We start from the raw sequence: 21,429 nt of genomic DNA on the forward strand, positions 1-21,429 counted from the left end.
TACTTTCAGGGGTGGTCTAATATATTTTTTAAGCACTGTATATATATATATGTATGTATGTGTGTGTGTGTGGGGGTGTGAGTGTGTGTGTATGTGTTCAAATAGATGGGTAAAGAAATAACAAGACAACTAACAAAATATATATAAAAAAATTAAGTCAGAAATAAGTAAATGAAAAGAAATGGATCTAAAAATACAGAATAAACAGACAAATAAATATAAACAAATTTGAAAAAAAAAAATAACAACAAGAAATATATAAAAATTAAAATGAAATGAAAAATAAACATGAAAGTGAAAAAGGTAAATGAATATATGTGTACATTACTAAATAAATGAACAAATAAATACATTAGGAAAAAAAAGATGAATGAATAAATGAAAAAAATTTAGGAAAAAGAAAAGTAGAGTAAGTAAACAAAATTAACAATCTGATCCATTTTAGTATAACATCTAATCTGCTCACGTTCAAGCTTGAATAAAAGTGTGTGAATTTTTAGTACAAACATGTAATGAACCCAAAAGGACAAAGGTCAATTATTCAGGCAGAGAAGAGCCTAAAAATAACATTAGAGGAATGTGGAGCCATCTGTGGGGGTCATGGAAAGAATCTGAGTCTTAATCACATTTGAATAAAATTCAAACACTTGCTGTCTGGGTGATGGCCAGGTTCCCATCACTTTTCCTCCCTAAATCTCAGCAGGGGTCTTCACTGGGGATTTCCATCCTCAGTATGCAGAGTGAAACTGTGATGGGTGGAGCATGGATCTGGGGGTGGGTGACATCCAGCCTGTTGTTTTCTGTCTTTAAGATAACTCCATGATGTGATGCACTGCTTCTGGAAAAATCACTGAAAGCTGCAGATTTGGCTCCTCTATGGGAAACAGGTGAGACTCTTTAGTGTAATAATGTGTTAACTGTAGACATAATTGAAGGTAGAACTGTTAACAACTGTTAGATCAGGCTTTAAAATGTGTTTATGTTGTAGTATTTTATATCACACAGCAGGAATGCTGTGAAAGATTGACATCTTTTAAGCATTACTGCAGTCTGGTACACAATACTACAAACAGACTCAGCAGCTTTAAGGTGAGATTTAAAGACTTGAGAGGTGGATGTTGTCTGGACTTGTCATGTGTAAATACACAGTAATTCATCCAATTTATAGCTAGATGACTGAAAGGCAGCATTTTGCACATTTTCATTAGAAATATCTCAAATCTTGAGCTTGGATCTTCAGATCAGGCCAACAATCAGAGTTTACAATGAGGACTCTTTTTGCACGCATATGTGACATGAACAAATAGAATCATTCATCACTCATTGGTGATTGTATTTGAGGCTGAACAGTGCCCTACAGCTTAGACTAGTCTGCAGCCCTTCTGCAGACAGACACATTGCGGACGTTACAGACATGTTAAGGATGTGTAGATTCTGCACACACATATCGTGGTGAAATTTCCTATATGTAGTTGTCTTTGCTCTCATTCCCTCACTTTCATTTGTCAAGTGGTTTTAGAAGAACATAAACTCCTTCTTATCTTTCCTTGTGCTGGTCTTGATATTTCTTGCCAAACTTTCCGTTTTGTCAGAGGGGAGTGAATGAAAACATGTCAGCATCTTATAATTAATCTCCTTAATATAAAGAGGTTCCAACTATTTTAAGGCAAACAAAGATCAACTGTTTTACTAAATATGGTCTGAAATGCTCTGATAGAAATTAGGAAATACCTGAAATATTTAGAAGAAGAAGATCTACTTTATACCAGTGGTTCATAAATGGTGCACTGATGCACACTGGTTTGTCTTATAGCAGGTCTAGGTGTGCCTGAGGATATGTAGAATAAGACATAACTGCAACTATACAGAAACTAAAGATACCCATGTAACCCAGGATAAAGACACTGTTTTAGATGCATATGCAGAATAATGGTTAACATGATCTGGGACTGAGCTCAGATTTTCCTTGGGCAGAAAAAAATGAAACCAGCATTGTATCTGAAGAAACCCAACAAAGGGAAATTAAATCCTAACTCTCTGTTGTTGAACACACACAAAGGTTGCCAAATATGCAAAAACAAGATCCTAAAAACGTGAACAAACAGGATCCGAAAAAAATGAACAAGCATAATCCGAAAAACATGCAAAAAAAAGAGGACCCTAAGAGCATTAACAACCAGGATCCTGTGAAAATGCACAAACAGAACCTGTACAAACAGGATCCTAAAAACATGCACAAACACGATCCTGTAAAAAAAATTCACAAACAGGATCCTAAAAACATGGAGAAACAGGAATCTTTAAACTTGCACAGACAGGATCCTGTAAAGATAATTCACAAACAGGATCCTGTAAAAAAAAATTCACAAACAAGATCCTAAAAACGTGGAGAAACAGGATTCTTTAAACATGCACAAACAGGATCCTGTAAAAATAATTCACAAACAGGATGCCAACAACATGGAGAAACAGGAATCTTTAAACATGCACATACAGGATCCTAAAAGCATGCTCAAACAGGATCCTGTGAACATGCACAAACAGGATCCTTTCAACATGCATAAACAGGATCCTAAAAACATGGAAAAACAGGATTCTTTAAACATGCACAAACAGGATCCTGTAAAGATAATTCACAAACAGGATCCTGTAAAAAAAATTCACAAACAGGATCCTAGAAACATGGAGCAACAGGAATTTTTAAACATGCACAGACAGGATCCTGTAAGGATAATTCACAAACAGGATCCTGTAAAAAAAAATCACAAACAGGATCCTAAAAACATGGAGAAACAGGAATCTTTAAACATGCACAAACAGGATCCACTGAACATGCACAAACAGGATCCGTTGAACATGTATAAACAGGATCCTAAAAACATGCACAAACAGGAACCTGTGAACCTGTACAAACAGGATTCTGCACAAACAGGATCATAAAAGCATGCACAACCAGGATCCTGTGAACATGCACAAACAGGATCCTAAAAGCAAAAAAAATGGGATTCTGTGAAAATGCACAAACGGGATCCTAAAAACATGCACAAACAGGATTCTTTAAACATGCATAAACAGGATCCTAAAAGCATGCACAAACAGGATCCATTGAACATGCATAAACAGGATCCTAAAAACATGAGAAAACAGGACACTAAAGACTTTCAAAAAAAAAGGATTTCGAAAACATGCACAAACAGGATCCTAAAAACATGCACAAACAGGATCATATGATCATGCACAAACAGGATCCTATGACAATGCACAAACAGGATCCTATGATCATGTAAAAACAGGATCCTGTGAACATGCACAGACAGGATCCTATGAACATGCACAAACAGGATACTTTAACATGCACAAAAAGGATTCTGTGAACCTACACAAACATAAACGTGTGAATATACACAAACATGATCCTTAAAACATGCACAATCAAGATCCTGTGAACTTGCACAAACATGATCCTTAAAACATGCACAAACAGGATCATGTGAACATGCACAAACATGATCCTAAAAGCACGCACATACGGGATCTTAAAAACATACACAAACAGGATCATAAAAGCATGCACAACCAGGATCCTGTGAACATGCACAAACAGGATCCTAAAAGCAAAAAAAATGGGATTCTGTGAAAATGCACAAACGGGATCCTAAAAACATGCACAAACATGAACCTAAAAACATGTGTAAACAGGATCCAAAGAACTTGATAAACAGGATCCTAAAAACATGCACCAACTGGATCCTAAAGACATGCACAAGCAGAATCCTATGATCATGTGAAAACAAGATCCTACAAACATGCACAAACAGCATCTATTATCATGTGAAAACAAGATCCTACGAACATGCACATACAGGATCGGATCATCATGTAAAAACAGGATCCTATGAACATGCACAGACAGGAACCTATAATCATGTAAAAACAGGATCCTGTGAACATGCACAAACAGGATCCGAAAAGCATGCACTAACAGGATCATATGATCATGCACACACACGATCCTGTGAACATGCACAAACAGGATCCTAAAAACATGGAGAAACAGGATCATGTGAACACGTACAGACAGGATCTGAAAAACATGCACAAAAGGGTTCATATGATCATGCACAAACAGGATCCTGTGAACATGCACAAAATGGATCCTGTGAACATACACAAACAGGATCCTGTGAACATACACAAACATGATCCTTAAAACATGCACAAACAAGAACCTGTGAAAAAAAACAAAAACATTATCCTCAAAAAATGCACAAAAAGGATCCGGTGAAAAAACAACAACATGATCCCTAAACCATGCACAAACAGGATCCTGTGAACATGCACAAACATGATCCTGAAAGCATGCACAAACAGGATCCTGTGAAAATGCAGAAAACGGAACCTATGATCATGTAAAAACAGGATCTTGTGAACATGCACACACAGGATCTGAAAAACATGCACGAATAGGATCATATGATCATGCACAAACAGGATCCTGTGAACATGCACAAACACGATCCTTAAAACATGCACTAACAGGATCCTGTGAAAAAAAACACAAACATTATCCTTAAAACATGCACTAACAAGATCCTGTGAACATGCACAAACAGGATCCTATGAACATGCACAAACAGGAACCTATAATCATGTAAAAACAGGATCCTGTGAACATGCACAAACAGGATCCTTAAAAAAATGGACAAACAGGATCCAAAAAGCATGGACAAACAGGAACCTAAAAACAGAGAAAAACAGGATCATATGAACATGCACAAACAGAATCCTAAAAGCATGCACAAACAGGATCCTGTAAAAAAAAAATCAAAAACAGCATCCTAAAAACATGAAGAAACAGGATTCTGTGAACATGCACTAACAGGATCCAGTGAAAAAAACACAAACATTATCCTTAAAACATGCACTAACAAGATCCTGTGAACATGCACAAACAGGATCCTATGAACATGCACAAACAGGAACCTATAATCATGTAAAAACAGGATCCTGTGAACATGCACAAACAGGATCCTTAAAAAAATGGACAAACAGGATCCAAAAAGCATGGACAAACAGGAACCTAAAAACATAGAAAAACAGGATCATATGAACATGCACAAACAGAATCCTAAAAGCATGCACAAACAGGATCCTGTAAAAAAAAATTCAAAAACAGCATCCTAAAAACATGAAGAAACAAGATCCTGTGAACATGCACAAACAGGATCCTGTGAAAATGCACAAACAGGATCCTTAAAAAAATGGACAAACAGGATCCAAAAAGCATGGACAAACAGGAACCTAAAAACATGGAGAAACAGGATTCTGTGAACATGCACAAACAGGATCCTGTAAAAAAAAATTCACAAACAGGATCCTGATGACATGGAAAAACAGGAATCTTTAAACATGCACAAACAGGATCCACTGAACATGAACAAACAGGATCCTGTGAACATGCACAAACAGGATCCTAAAATCATGAGGAAACAGGATACTAAAAACATGCACAAAAAGGATCTGTGAACCTGCACAAACAGGACCCTAAAGACATGCACAAGCAGGATCCTGTGAACATGTAAAAACAGGATCCTATGAACATGCACAAACAGGATCCTATGATCATGCACTAACAAGATCCTGTGAACATGCACAAACAGGATCCTATGAACATGCGCAAACAGGATCCTAAAAGCATGCACAAACAGGATCCTGCGAAAATGCACAAACAGGATCCTTAAAAAAATGGACAAACAGGATCCAAAAAGCATGGACAAACAGGAACCTCAAAACATGCACAAACAGGATTCTTTAAACATGAACAAACAGAATCCTAAAAGCATGCACAAACAGGATCCTGTAAAAAAAATTCACAAATAGGATCCAAAAAACATTGAGAAACAGGATTCTGTGAACATGCTCAAACATGATCCTGTAAAAAAAATTCACAAACAGGATACTGATAACATGGACAAACAGGAGCCTGTGAACATGCAAAAAAGGATCCTAAAAGCATGCACAAACAGGATCCATTGAACATGAACAAACAGGATCCTGTGAACATGCACAAACAGGATCCTAAAATCATGAGGAAACAGGATAATAAAAACATGCACAAACAGGATCTGTGAACCTGCACAAACAGGATCCGAAAAACATGCACAAACAGGACCCTAAAGACATGCACAGGCAGAATCCTATAATAATGTAAAAACAGGATCATATGAACATGCACAGACAGGATCCTATGATCATGTAAAAACAGGATCCTGTGAACATGCACAGACAGGATCCGAAAAATACGCACAAACAGGATCATATGATCATGCACAAACAGGATCCTGTGAACATGCACAAACATGTTCCTAAAAACATGCACAAACAGGATACTGAAAACATGCACAAACAGGATTCTATGAACATGCAGAGACTGGAAACTTTAACATGCATAAACAGGATCCTGTGAACCTACACAAACATGATCCTTAAAACATGTACAAACATGATCCTGTGAACAAACACAAAAATTATCCTTAAAACATGCACAAACAGGATCCTGTGAACATGAACAAACAGGATCCTGTGAACATGCACAAACATGTTCCTAAAAGCATGCACAAACAGGATCCTGTAAAAAAAATTCACAAACAGGATCTAAAAACATGGAGAAACAGGATTCTGTGACCATGCAGAAACAGGATCCTGTAAAAAAAATTCACAAACAGGATCCTGATAACATGGACAAACAGGAATCTTTAAACATGCACAAACAGGAGCCTGTGAACATGCACAAACGGGATCCTAAAATCATGCACAAACAGGATCCATTGAACATGAACAAACAAGATCCTGTGAACATGCACAAACGGGATCCTAAAATCATGAGGAAACAGGATAATAAAAACATGCACAAACAGGATCTGTGAACCTGAACAAACAGGATCCTAAAAACATGCACAAACAGGCCCCTAAAGACGTGCACAAGCAGAATCCTATAATAATGTAAAAACAGAATCCTATGAACATGCACAGACAGGATCCTATGATCATGTAAAAACAGGATCCTGTGAACATGCACAGACAGGATCCGAAAAATACGCACAAACAGGATCATATGATCATGCACAAACAGGATCCTGTGAACATGCACAAACATGTTCCTAAAACATGCACAAACAGGATACTGTGAACATGCACAAACAGGATCCTGTGAACATGCACAAACAGGATTCTATGAACATGCAGAGACTGGAAACTTGAACATGCACAAACAGGATCCTGTGAACCTACACAAACATGATCCTTAAAACATGCACAAACATGATCCTGTGAACAAACACAAAAATTATCCTAAAAACATGCACAAACAGGATCCTGTGAACATGCACAAACAGGATCATATGATCATGCATCAACATGATTTTAAAAACATGCACAATCAAGATCCTGTGAACTTGCACAAACATGATCCTAAAAACACACACATACAGGATCTCAAAAACCTGCATAAACAGGATCCTGAAAACATGCCCAAACATTAACCTAAAAACATGTGTAAACAGGATCCTAAGAACTTGACATACATGATCCTAAAAACCTGCACAAACGGGATCTTAATGACATGCACAAGAAGAATCCTGAGATCATGGGAAAACAAGATCCTACAAACATGCACAAACAGCATCTATGATCATGTGATAACAAGATCCTACGAACATGCACAAACAGGATTCTATAATCAAGTAAAAACAGGATCCCATAAAAAGTGCACAGACAGGATCCTATAATCATGTAAAAACAGGATCCTGTGAACATGCACAAACATGATCTTAAAAACATGCACAAACAGTATCATATGATCATGTACAAACAGGATCTTATGAAAATGCACAAACAGGATCCGAAAAGCATGCACAAACAAGATCCTATGAAAATGCACAAACAGGATCCTGTGATCATGTAAAAACAGGATCTTGTGAACATGCACAGATAGGATCTGAAAAACATGCACAAACTGGATCATATAATCATGCACAAACAGGATCCTGTGAACATGCACAAACATGATCCTGAAAACATTCACAACCATGAACCTAAAAACATGTGCAAACAGGATCCTGTGAACATGCACCGACATGATCCTGTTAACATGCACAAACATGATCCTTAAAGCATGCACAAACAGGATCCTTTGAACATGCACAAACATGATCCTAAAAACATGTACAAACAGGATCATGTGAACATGCACAAACATGATCCTAAAAGCATGCACAAACATGATTATGTGAACATGCACAAACATGATTCTAAAAGCATGCACAAAAATGATCCTTGAACATGCACAAACATGATCCTGTGAACATGCACAAACATGATCCTAAAAGCATGTCCAAAAATGATCATGTGAACATTCATTCATTCAACCTTTATTTAATCTCGAAGAAATCATTGAGGGTGTTCCCTCATTTTCAATGATGTCGAGAGTACAACCAATAAAATGCATCAAAAAGTGATACAAAGAATATCAACAAAACAATTAAAAACAGTTACATTCAAAAGCAGAGTAGTTCACAATCATAGTTTTAAACTGACCAATAGGGACAAGCGCTTGCAGTTTAAATGTTTGTTGTAAAGCATTCCAAGTGAACGCAGCAGAGAAGCTGAAAGCGGTTCTTCCAAATACAGTGTTTGCTCGAGGAACATCAAGCATCAGGAAGTTACTGGATCTGGTTGAGTACTGATTGTGAGACTGAATTAACAGAGATGTGATATATGATGGCATATTACCAAGTAGGGCTTTGTAAATGAATAAGTACCAATGCCTGTCACGTCTTACAGACAGGGGTGCCCAGCCCACCTTTTCATATAGAGTGCAATGATGAGTGGAGTAGCCTTGACCAGAGATGAATCTGAGGGCTGAGTGATAAATGGAGTCCAGGGGTTTAAGAGTAGAGGCAGAGGCGTTCCTATAAACAACATCCCCATAATCTAAAACAGATAAAAAGACAGCTTCAATGAGACGTTTCCTACTTAACAATGGGAAGTTAGTTTTATTCCTGTAAAAAAATCCAATTTTTTGTCTTAACTTGCTGGCCAGGGAGTCCATATGAAATTTGAAGGTGAGTTTTTGATCTAACCAAATACCAAGATATTTATACTCAGATACTCTTTCAATGCTGTGTCCTGTTAAAGTGGTAATGTGAACATTATTGTCGTTGATGTCTGTGGCTTTGGAGAAAAGCATGAATTTGGTCTTACTAGGATTGAGAACCAGTCTTAAATGAAACAGAGCGTGTTGTAATTGATTGAAGTTTTGCTGGAGGGTTTGAATGGCTGAATGTGCAGTATTGGCAAAACAATATAAAATTGTATCATCAGCGTAAAGGTGGGTGTTACAATCTATTATAGAGGATGTGATATTGTTGATATATATTGTAAATAATAAAGGACCCAGTATTGAACCTTGCGGTACACCTTTTGAAAGAGGCAAGTACACAGAGCGACAATTATCAACAACAACACATTGATCTCTCTGTGAAAGGTAGTCCTGGAACCATTTACAGGCTAGAGAGTCAAAACCAATTTCTCTTAACCTTTCAAGGAGCAAGGAATGGTCAACAGTATCAAAAGCTTCAGTTAAGTCTACAAATAAAGCAGCACAGTATTTCCTCTGGTCTAACTGAGAAATTATATCATTTGTGACAGAAGTGACTGCAGTGATGGTACTGTGATTTGTTCTAAAACCTGATTGGTGTGGATTTAATACATGATTACTGGAAAGGAAGGATTTGATTTGCTTGTTGACTAATGATTCTAAGATTTTTGCTAGGCAGGACAGTTTGGAGATGGGCCGATAGTTATTGAGGTCAGTTTTATCCCCACCCTTGTGTAATGGGAGAACATGTGCAGTCTTCCAGACCTTGGGGAAAACCCCAGTGGAAATAGACAGATTAAACAAATGTGCAACTTGCTCTGCAATAATTGGTGCACAGAGTTTTATGAAAAAAGGATCAATTTTATCTTGGCCAGTTGTTTTCCTGCCGTCTATATGTTGAAGTGCGTCTCTGACAGCAGAGGAAGTAAAGGGCTGCAAGCTAAATAGAGAGGTAGGGTTTGTGGAGGGAGCCTGAGACAGTGGCTGACTGTTTAAAGCAGAGCTGGAGTAAATGGTGTCAAACTGGTTTCCAGCAGCAGCAAAGTGTGTGTTAAAAACTTGGCAGATCTGTTCTGGTTTGTCTATGATACAGTGATTATATATAATACTTGAAGGAACAGTTGACATTGGGTTGTTTTTAATTACATTAACAGCTTTCCAGAACTTTGATGGGTCATTATAAGCATTAGAAACAATATCTATATAATAATTAGCTTTGGCTTTCCTCAGTGAAGAAGTGCATTTGTTTCTCAACTGTTTAAAAGTAAGCCAGTGCTCTGTACCCCCTGTTCGCTTTGCCAAAGCCCAGGCTTTATCCCTTTCCTTAAACATTAAGGATAGGTCTGTGGTGAACCATGGGCTACGTCTATCTTTGATCCTGAACTTTTTAAAAGGAGCATGTTCATCAATGATAGTAAGCAAGGTGTTTAGAAATACTTAAAAGCCTCTTCCATATTCAGTATTTCTGTTGTCTGATTTATGTTGCTGTCTATAATGTCTTGTAGAAAAGCCTGCTCATTGAAATTTTTAAAATTTCTTTTAAAAACAATCTTTGTGCTTGACTTGTTGATTTTAGCACCCCTAACACAGACTATAGGACAATGATCACTTAACCCAAGACCAAAAACGCCAGAGGCAGAAATGTTGTCAGGTCTGTTACACAAAATTAAATCAATTAGCGTTGACCTGGAGGAGTCCTTTAAATTAGGTCTGGTTGGTTCATTGACAATCTGTATCAGCTGTAGATCATCACATTTTTCTTTCAGGTGATCTGAGTCATTTGATAACCAGTTGAGGTTAAAATCACCTAAAACTATTAACTCAGACTTGTTGAGCTCTGAAAGTAATTCAGCTATATCAGAGACTGACAGAGAAGTGGCTGAGGGTGGTCTGTAGACACCAACAACATTGACTGGGCTATTGTTTGAAATGATAATTTTCAGAGCAATAAATTCAAAGGAATTGGGTACAGAAACAGCTTTTAAAGGAGTAACAGACAGGCATGACTTCACATACACAGCCACACCACCTCCTCTTCCAACTCTGTCTATTCTGTACAGGTTATAATTTTGTAGATTGAACTCAGAGTCGGGTATACTCTGCTTAAGCCAGGTCTCAGTTAAAACCAGGATGTCAGGATCTGTCTGTGAAAGGAGAATTTTTAACTGGTCTAATTTAAGCTCACTGCGCAAACTTCTGATATTTAAGTGCATCAGACCGAGTCCCTTCCTAGATTTAAAAGCAGACTGATTAAAGGGTGGTGGTCCTGAGTTGTGTATAGTTGTGGAAGTAGAGCTTGCTTGAGGAATGGGTTTTATAGTGATTAGATTTTCTGAATTATAACCTGTACAGTAATTAGACTTATGGTGTTTATAAAGGCTATTAGTGATTATGACTGGAATGTTATAAACAGGAGGAGTGACATTAAACAGAGGATGAGGTGTGTGTTGGCTGCCATACCTTCATACATTGAGAGATTTACAGGAGTGCAGCGTCAGCTCAATGTTCATGGATAGAAGGCGAGATCCTGAGAGGTTTGGGTGAAGACCATCATGTTTGAAGAGGTCTGGTCTGTTATAGAAGGTCATGAACTTGTCCACATAGGGGATGTTCTTAGAGCTGCAGTAGCCCTTAAGCCAGATGTGCAGCTGCCTTAAACGGCTGAACTTGACATCTCCAAAGCGGGGGGAGGGTAGTGGACCTGAGATGATGCATTTTTTATTTGTTTGCTTAATGTTGTTGATGAGGGTGAGGAAATCCTCCTTGAGTTTCTCAGACTGTTGCAGCCTGAGGTCGTTGGTGCCAGCGTGAATTACAACAGTGGAGAGAGATGGGTGATGACGTAGCAGCCGGTGGGCGGAGTTGTTTATGTCACTGACGAGAGCACCTGGATAGCACGATGTGGTGCACCTGCTGATGCGCACGTGCCTGACCATGGAGGATCCAACAACAAGTACAGATGAAGGGCAGGAATTGTTGTCCACCAAAGCTGCCCGCTGGGATGTTTTCCGGTTTGTAGAAGCAGGAAGAGATGGTCCACAGTGAGGCTCGGGCCGCGTACGGGGGTTAGCCACAGCGGAGATGTCGGCGCCGGATCGTCTCCTAGAGCGGTTGGCAGCCTGGCCGTGCGCGAGCTGCGGAGGGCAGGCTGGTGCCGGGAACTGGATACGCTGACCCAGCGGTGGAAACTCCTGCTCATCTTGGATGTTTATCTTGGGCTCCAGGGCTTGAAACCTGTTCTCCAGGTGTAGAGGCTCCAGTGCCGGGCAGGGAGGTGTGCGTTTGCTCCGCAGCTTACCTCCTTTTACCAGCGACCATGGCTCAGGTGTTGAGCAGGTCTGGGATTCGGGCTTTGCACCGAGGCTCAGCCAGATGTCTTCCCTTGCCGCACACGGGTCGTTAGATGGAGCCGATAGACCCGTTCCAGGGTAGCGTGGTGTCGCAGTCTGGTGGTGCTATGGAGGACAGCCTGGAGAGCGAGATGTGTTTAGCCTGGGCAGTAGCGATCGTGGTGAGACGGAGGAATTGGTCGTCTTTCATTCTCAATTCCTGACGAAGGCGGCAGATGTCTTCGGTGATCTCTGAATATGCAGGTAGGCAATCTTTACACACACCCATAGTTCAAGTCACAGCCCGACAACACCTTCAGCGAGTGTATATATCCAACCAGTCCCTTTAGTGGAAATCCACGACTGGATGGAAATAAAGAACGAGGCTGTCGGATGTGTCCAAAGTTTCTGTGCACAGAATCAAGTTCCGGAGTAGAATTATAGTTGAAAGCTGCTAACTAGCCTAGCCGCCGGGGCTAAAAACAGACCCCTGTAGGCTAGTGGCAGCCGGGAGTCGGGGCTGGTTTACAAACTTGTAAGTCCATAGTCTGGTGCGGCAAGCGTTCAGGACAAGATATGGTAGAGGTAAACCATGGGATATTAACTCATAAAAAAGGCACAGTAAAAGCATCAGATTATCCCACAGAAAGCGATTAAAAATGAGTGTTTACTCTGTCGTGAGTGTCCGCACCTGAGTGACCACCGGAACCGGAACTCTGAGCACGAACATGCACAAACATGATCCTAAAGACATGCACAAACATGAACCTAAAAATATGTGTAAACAGGATCCTAATAACATGCACAAACAGGATCCTGTGATGATGCACAAACAGGATCCTGTGAACATGCACATACAGGATCATATGTTCATGCACAAACATGATCTTAAAAACATGCACAACCATGATCCTGTGAACTTGTACAAACAGGATCCTATGAACATGCACAAACAGGATCCTGTGAACATGCACAAACAGGATCCTGTGAACATGCACAAACAGGATCCTGTGAACATGCACAAACAGGATCCTGTTAACATCATTAATGGAGGGACGTCTGAGAGCCGTCTACATCCCTCAAAGCAGCATCATCTGTGAGATTAGGGCAGACCTTTCCAAACTTCAGTAAACCACAGCCCAATCTGAAACCTGGAAACTTTCTAGGACCACTAAAACTTCCCAACACTGATTTAGCTCCAATCTAAAACTTCAGTCCTTAACACACTTAAACCTCCTGAACTTTTGTCTGGAGTGCGTTTCTAGTTTCTCACACTTCTTTGGGATTAATAGAACCTGTTCAATCAAACACCAGCCTTGTCATTGAGCAGGAATTTCTTGGACATTTTCCTTTCCAAAATCCATAGAAATTCCCGTACATTGCAAAGGAATTAGCAACAACTTCTGGGAAAATTCTTGAAAATATCTTTGAAGTATCCAGTGAATATAACCCATCATTTCTTTAAATAGTGCCCATGCTTCAGTGAAACTTTATCAGAAGCATAAACATTCCAACATTTTCCAGTGACAGTGTTACTTGGATTTGTGGAGTATTTTCATATATAGGGTCTGTACAGTTAATTCTCTGAAGTCCATTTACCGTATGTTATTTTTTCTTTTTTTTCTATCCTGTTTCTTAACCAGGGTGCAAGTACCATATTTTCTTCTCACATGCTGCAGAATGACAATGAAATGCTCACTGAATTCTTTCAAATTCAAAGTAAACTTCCAATGAAACTCTCAGAAATATATAAACATATCTCCCAAATGTCCATGAAAATACATGAAAACTCTTCATCAAATTCACAAAAGATCACAAATAAACTGGTACAGCAGTTCTGACACCAGACAAAGTCAATGATAATCTCCTGGCTGTATACTATCCTCTGGACAGGGATGAGAGCCAGACCTGAGCCCACATGGGGAACAACCTAACCACTGGTCCATCTGTGCTTCAGGTCTTTTCTTTTCTCCTGGACTCCATCTAGGACTCTTCCTGACCCGTCAGACTGAGCTGAACTGCAGAAGTGTTTCTGTATAGAGGGTTAATAACTAGATATTGGGTTCTCATCAACATTAAGAGACATCTGAAATGTAAAAACTTGGTTAAACTGTGACTTTTACATTTCTCCCCTCCTAAAGTTGACAGATGTTGAATCCCTTTATCTTTTAGTTTCTGTTTCCTCCCTCAGAAGTTGAGATGTGATTAGCTGATCTACCTCTGTGGGTAACACTTGGTATAATCTGTTTATCTGCCCAGACTAATGAACTTATTTACTCATGAAGTGCAGTGCCTATTATATAATCATCATTTCCTCTTTGTTTGCAGAGACAGATGACAGTCAGTTAGGAGGAAAACAACCAGAAGACACATTTTTAGCTCACTGTGGTCTCAGGGAGCAGAAGAAGAAGAAAAAGACGGCGTAGACGGTGCAGATAGAGCAGACGAAGAAGCAGACGGAGAAGACAGAGAAGACGGAGCTGAAGGAGCAGACAGAGCAGTATCACAGGCCTCTTGGCTCGAATGTTTGGACCGGGTCAGAACATGTCAGACTGGGACAGTAAGAGACTGGAGCTCCTCAGAAGCATCCTGAGCAGCTGCAGTGCAGCCTCATCCTGTAACCACTCCCACCTGATTTTCCACAACAGCAGCCTTGAGAAGGGCCTGGAGATCCTTGATGATGGATCCCCCTGGTTGAGAATCCTCATCTCTGTGGTTTACTTTGTGGTTGCCACAGCAGGAGTGTTGGGAAACCTGTTGGTGATGTTCCTGATGTATTCCACTCACACCATCACCACAGGAACCATCAACTTCTTTGTGTTTAACCTGGCATTAGCTCACCTGCTGTTCTCTCTCGCTCTGCCATTTTGGGCTGTGGACATCGCCTTAGACTACAGCTGGCCGTTTAGCTTAGCCACATGTAAAGCTGTGTCCCTGCTCACTGGGTTGAATGTCTTTGCAAGCTGCTTCTTCCTAACAGCTATGAGTGTGACTCGCTACTGCTCCGTGGCCACGGCTCTAAAACCCCGGGCCTCCCTGTGCAGCAGATACTGCACCTCCCCAGTGGCTACAGCTTTAATCTGGGCTGGCGCTCTCATAGCAGCGATGCCCAGAGCCGTGTTTGCAGACCTGAAAAATGTAGGAAGTGGAAACGACACAGCATGCCTGCTCCGCTTCCCAGATGGCACGGCCTGGCTGGGGATAAACCAGCTCCTGAGAGTAGTGCTGGGATTTCTGCTGCCCTACGCCACCATCATCCTCTCCTATCTTCTTCTTCTGCGCTTTCTCTGCAGGCACAAGCTGAAAGGCAGCAACTCTAGGAGAAAGGCTGACATTTCAAAGTCTGTAGCAGTGGTGGTGCTGTCGTTCTGTGCCTGCTGGTTCCCCTACAACATCCTGACATTCTGGAGCGTCCTCATTCAGCTGGACATCGTTGATATCAGCCCCTCCTTCTACTCAGCTCAAACCTACTTCTTCCCTCTGGCAAACTGCCTGGCCTTCACCAGCAGCTGTTTTAACCCTGTTATCTACTGCTTGGTGAGAAAAGAGTACCGCGTGGCTCTCCGCACTGTGCTCTTCAAGCTGAGCATGGCTATCATGTCCAAGATGCCCTACGGTCTAAACTCTGAGGAGGGGTCAGGCCCAGCAGGACAGCTGGCCATTCCTCTGGAGAACGTTTACAGCCAGATGACCCACACCGACATGAGGAGATACACAGCTCTGTCTGCACTGCCCACTGTGGTGTCAACACTGTAAAGCCACAAAAGAAGGCCATGGGAAAGTTCTAGTTTAAAGAAGGAATGACCCTGCAGGGTCTGAGTTCAGGGCTTTAGACGGCCTGCTGTAAAAAAGCTCCTCTGTTTTCACACACATGCTTTCCTGTGTCTCGTGCTTCGAGTTTTCAGAGCTCCGTCATTGTAAACATGACATGAAAAGTTCAGATTAGGATGATCAAATCAGCAAATCTAACATTGCTTTCCCCATATGCTAACTGTTGTTGCTAATAGAAGACCCATGTAGACTGTAGCACTGTAGTTTAAAGGAATGCGTGCTACTGTAGCCTGAACACCTTGTGCCGTCTGTTTGAACATAAAGTAATAAAGAGACTACATTAGCTCTGCTCTTCTGTGATAACTGCTAAAGGAATCTTTTTTGAGTCACTTTATTATTTTTGATTTTTTTACAAGCATAAACCTTAACAGCAGGGGTTCTCAACATTGGGGTCGGGACCCCCACGGGGGTCACAAGATGCCCTAAACAAACTAAGAATATTTTAAATTAAACTGTTGCCACTTTACACCTATTTTACCACATTTTTTCTACTTAAAAACTTTTTTTCCCCATTTCAAACCCTTTCCAACACTTCTTTCTGCCTGTCTCTGGCACTTTACACCTCTTGTTTTAACCACATTTCACTGATATGCTCATTTTTGCCAGTTTAACACATTTCTGCCCATGTCTCTGTCTTAGTTAACCGTTTTTGTAAGTTTATATAAATTTTTCATCCCATTTCACCAAATTTCCACCCATTTTTGCCAATTTAAAGTCATTTCAGCCATTTTTAATTCCCCTGCCACTATCTATGGTCGGTTTTGCCACTTTAACCAATTTTTGCCACTTCTAATGTCCACTACTTTAAAAATCCCATTTCACCACCTTTTCCACCATTTTTTTTGCCATTATTGACCTATTCTAGCCATTTTTTAAACCTATTTTATTTCTGTGTTAAGAAGGCTGTCTACCACACAAATGAAAGAAAATGCACTTGCTTCTGTGGTCAGAGTGGTTATTTTTCAGGTTAAAGCTCTCTCCTTTTCCCCCCTCATGGACGGCCTTGTCTCCACATGACTATTCTAGAAAATTCATGGCTGTGTTCAACCACCTTCAGGTCCAGTGGGGGTCCCTGGTCTCTGGCACCTTTATTTTGGGGTCCTGGGCTGAAAAGGTTGAGAACCCCTGCTTTAGAGATCCTAGGGGAGTGTGCCATACACTTTTTTCATGCTTAGGCCATTTAGGCAGTGTTGAGTAAATTTATCTGAAATTATCCAGAGGATTTTCATTTAAAAAGTTTTTAGATTTGTTTTCTCAGTTCCTTAAATTCACCTGAAATTGTTGCACTGACTGATTCCAGGATTTAAAAATATTATCATTTATTTTTGGATTATTTATGTGAGAAACATTAAATAAAGGAATTCACGTAAACTGAGTGCCAGAGAATCGCTCTTACGTTCACTGTTGTTCTGATGCTAGTGTATGAAAAAAATCTGTATCCTCATTTATCTACATGTTCATGACAAAAGGGAAAACAGAATTTATTTTCTTGGCAAATGAATTTCAAGTAAAAACTTGAATATCACACCAAAAACAAAACAAACAAACAAACAAAAGCTAAAATAGCTAAGCTACAAAAGAAAGAAAAAAAAAGAACACGTGTCTTCCTGAGAACAAGAACAGTGCCATTGAAAACCAATGAAAACACCATTTTTGAGCCCACATTTATCTAAAATTAACTGAAACAATTCTTTATATTAACCCTTATCTAGACCTAGCTGACGTTAACCCTTTGGTAGACCTAGCTGATGGTAACCCTTAGGTAGACCTAGCTGACGTTAACCCTTTGGTAGACCTAGCTTACGTTAACCCTTAGGCAGACCCAGCTGACGTTAACCCTTAGGCAGACCTAGCTGACGTTAAACCTTAGGCAGACCTAGCTGATGTTAACCCTTAGGTAGACCTAGCCGATGGTAACCTTGAGGTAGACCTAGCTGACGTTAACCCTTAGGCAGACCTAGCTGACGTTAACCCTTAGGCAGACCTAGCTGACGTTAACCCTTAGGCAGACCTAGCTGACGGTAACCCTTAGGCAGACCTAGCTGACGTTCACTCTTAGGTAGACCTTGCTGACGTTATCCCTTAGGCAGACCTAGCTGACGTTAACCCTTAGGTAGACCTAGCTGACGTTCACTCTTAGGTAGACCTTGCTGACGTTAACCCTTAGGCAGACCTAGCTGACGTTAACCCTTAGGCAGACCTAGCTGACGTTAACCCTTAGGCAGACCTAGCTGACGGTAACCCTTAGGCAGACCTAGCTGACGTTAACCCTTAGGCAGACCTAGCTGACGTTAACCCTTAGGTAGACCTAGCCGATGGTAACCTTGAGGTAGACCTAGCTGACGTTAATCCTTAGGCAGACCTAGCTGATGGTAGCCCTTAGGCAGACCTAGCTGATGTTAACCCTTAGGCAGACCTAGCTGACGGTAACCCTTAAGCAGACCTAGCTGACGTTAACCCTTAGGAAGATCTCGCTGACATTAACCCTTACGCAGACCTAGCTGATGTTAACCCTTACGCAGACCTAGCTGATGTTAACCCTTAGGCAGACCTAGCTGACATTAACCCTTAGGTAGACCTTGCTGACATTAACCCTTAGGCAGACCTAGCTGACATTAACCCTTAGGTAGACCTTGCTGACATTAACCCTTAGGCACACCTAGCTGACGGTAACCCTTAGGCAGACCTAGCGGAAGTTAACCATTAGGTAGACCTAGCTGATGGTAACCCTTAGGCAGACCTAGCTGACATTAACCCTTAGGTAGACCTTGCTGACATTAACCCTTAGGCAGACCTAGCTGACATTAACCCTTAGGTAGACCTTGCTGACATTAACCCTTAGGCACACCTAGCTGATGGTAACCCTTAGGCAGACCTAGCCGACAGTAACCCTTAGGTAGACCTAGCTGATGTTAACCCTTAGGTAGATCTCGCTGACATTAACCCTTAGGTAGACCTAGCTGACGTTAACCCTTAGGTGGACCTAGCTGACGTTAACCCTTAGGCAGACCTAGCTGACGTTAACCCTTAGGTAGACCTAGCTGACGTTAACCCTTAGGTAGACCTAGCTGATGTTAACCCTTAGGTAGACCTAGCTGATGTTAACCCTTAGGTAGACCTAGCTGATGTTAACCCTTAGGCAGACCTAGCTGACATTAACCCTTAGGTAGACCTTGCTGACATTAACCCTTAGGCAGACCTAGCTGACGTTAACCCTTAGGCAAACCTAGCTGACATTAACCGTTAGGTAGACCTTGCTGACATTAACCCTTAGGCAGACCTAGCTGAAGTTAACCCTTAGGCAAACCTAGCTGACATTAACCGTTAGGTAGACCTTGCTGACGTTAACCCTTAAGCAGACCTAGCTGACGTTAACCCTTAGGTAGACCTAGCTGACATTAACCCTTAGGTAGACCTAGCTGACATTAACCCTTAGGTAGACCTAGCTGACGTTAACCCTTAGGTAGACCTAGCTGATGTTAACCCTTAGGTAGACCTAGCTGATGTTAACCCTTAGGCACACCTAGCTGACGGTAACCCTTAGGCAGACCTAGCGGAAGTTAACCATTAGGTAGACCTAGCTGATGTTAACCCTTAGGTAGACCTAGCTGACGTTAACCCTTAGGTAGACCTAGCTGACGTTAACCCTTAGGTAGACCTAGCTGACGTTAACCCTTAGGTGGACCTAGCTGACGTTAACCCTTAGGCAGACCTAGCTGACGTTAACTCTTAGGTAGACCTAGCTGACGTTAACCCTTAGGTAGACCTAGCTGATGTTAACCCTTAGGTAGACCTAGCTGATGTTAACCCTTAGGTAGACCTAGCTGATGTTAACCCTTAGGCAGACCTAGCTGACATTAACCCTTAGGTAGACCTTGCTGACATTAACCCTTAGGCAGACCTAGCTGACGTTAACCCTTAGGCAAACCTAGCTGACATTAACCATTAGGTAGACCTTGCTGACGTTAACCCTTAAGCAGACCTAGCTGACGTTAACCCTTAGGTAGACCTAGCTGACGTTCACTCTTAGGTAGACCTTGCTGATGTTAACCCTTAGGTAGACCTAGCTGACGTTCACCCTTAGGTAGACCTAGCTGACGTTAACCCTTAGGTAGACCTAGCTGACGTTCACTCTTAGGTAGACCTTGCTGATGTTAACCCTTAGCTAGACCTAGCTGACGTTCACTCTTAGGTAGACCTAGCTGACGTTAACCCTTAGGTAGACCTAGCTGACGTTCACTCTTAGGTAGACCTTGCTGATGTTAACCCTTAGGTAGACCTAGCTGAAGTTAACCATTAGGTAGACCTAGCTGATGGTAACCCTTAGGCAAACCTAGCTGACATTAACCGTTAGGTAGACCTTGCTGACATTAACCCTTAGGCAGACCTAGCTGAAGTTAACCATTAGGCAGACCTAGCTGATGTCAACCCTTAGGTAGACCTAGCTGATGTTAACCCTTAGGTGGACCTAGCTGACGTTAACCCTTAGGCAGACCTAGCTGACGTTAACCCTTAGCTAGACCTAGCTGACGTTAACCCTTAGGCAGACCTAGCTGACGTTAACCCTTAGCTAGACCTAGCTGACGTTAACCCTTAGGTAGACCTAGCTGATGTTCACTCTTAGGTAGACCTTGCTGATGTTAACCCTTAGGTAGACCTAGCTGATGTCAACCCTTAGCTAGACCTAGCTGACGTTAACCCTTAGGTAGACCTAGCTGATGTTCACTCTTAGGTAGACCTTGCTGATGTTAACCCTTAGCTAGACCTAGCTGACGTTAACCCTTAGCTAGACCTAGCTGACGTTAACCCTTAGCTAGACCTAGCTGACGTTAACCCTTAGGTAGACCTAGCTGATGTTCACTCTTAGGTAGACCTTGCTGATGTTAACCCTTAGGTAGACCTAGCTGACGTTAACCCTTAGGTAGACCTAGCTGATGTTCACTCTTAGGTAGACCTTGCTGATGTTAACCCTTAGGTAGACCTAGCTGACGTTAACCCTTAGGTAGACCTAGCTGACGTTCACTCTTAGGTAGACCTAGCTGACGTTAACCCTTAGGTAGACCTAGCTGATGTTCACTCTTAGGTAGACCTTGCTGATGTTAACCCTTAGCT

The 21,429-nt window shown here is 41.3% G+C and overlaps 1 protein-coding gene across 2 annotated transcripts; it reads left to right on the plus strand.

The window, feature by feature from the left end:
- The first annotated feature begins 748 nt into the window (after positions 1-748).
- LOC121523318 (relaxin-3 receptor 1-like) lies at positions 749-17,175 on the plus strand. Of its 2 annotated transcripts, none has more exons than XM_041808147.1 (2): positions 749-887; positions 14,815-17,175. In XM_041808147.1, exon 2 carries the CDS (start codon positions 15,010-15,012, stop codon positions 16,240-16,242), a length of 1,233 nt encoding a protein of 410 aa, XP_041664081.1. In that variant the 5' UTR covers positions 749-887; positions 14,815-15,009; the 3' UTR covers positions 16,243-17,175. The 2 variants fall into 2 exon arrangements, with proteins under 2 accessions (XP_041664081.1, XP_041664082.1); XM_041808148.1 differs by lacking the exon at positions 749-887 and adding an exon at positions 12,242-12,750.
- The last annotated feature ends 4,254 nt before the right edge of the window (positions 17,176-21,429 follow it).

The sequence above is a fragment of the Cheilinus undulatus genome, linkage group 16 (assembly GCF_018320785.1).
Source record: "Cheilinus undulatus linkage group 16, ASM1832078v1, whole genome shotgun sequence".
Classification (NCBI taxonomy): Eukaryota; Metazoa; Chordata; class Actinopteri; order Labriformes; family Labridae; genus Cheilinus; species Cheilinus undulatus.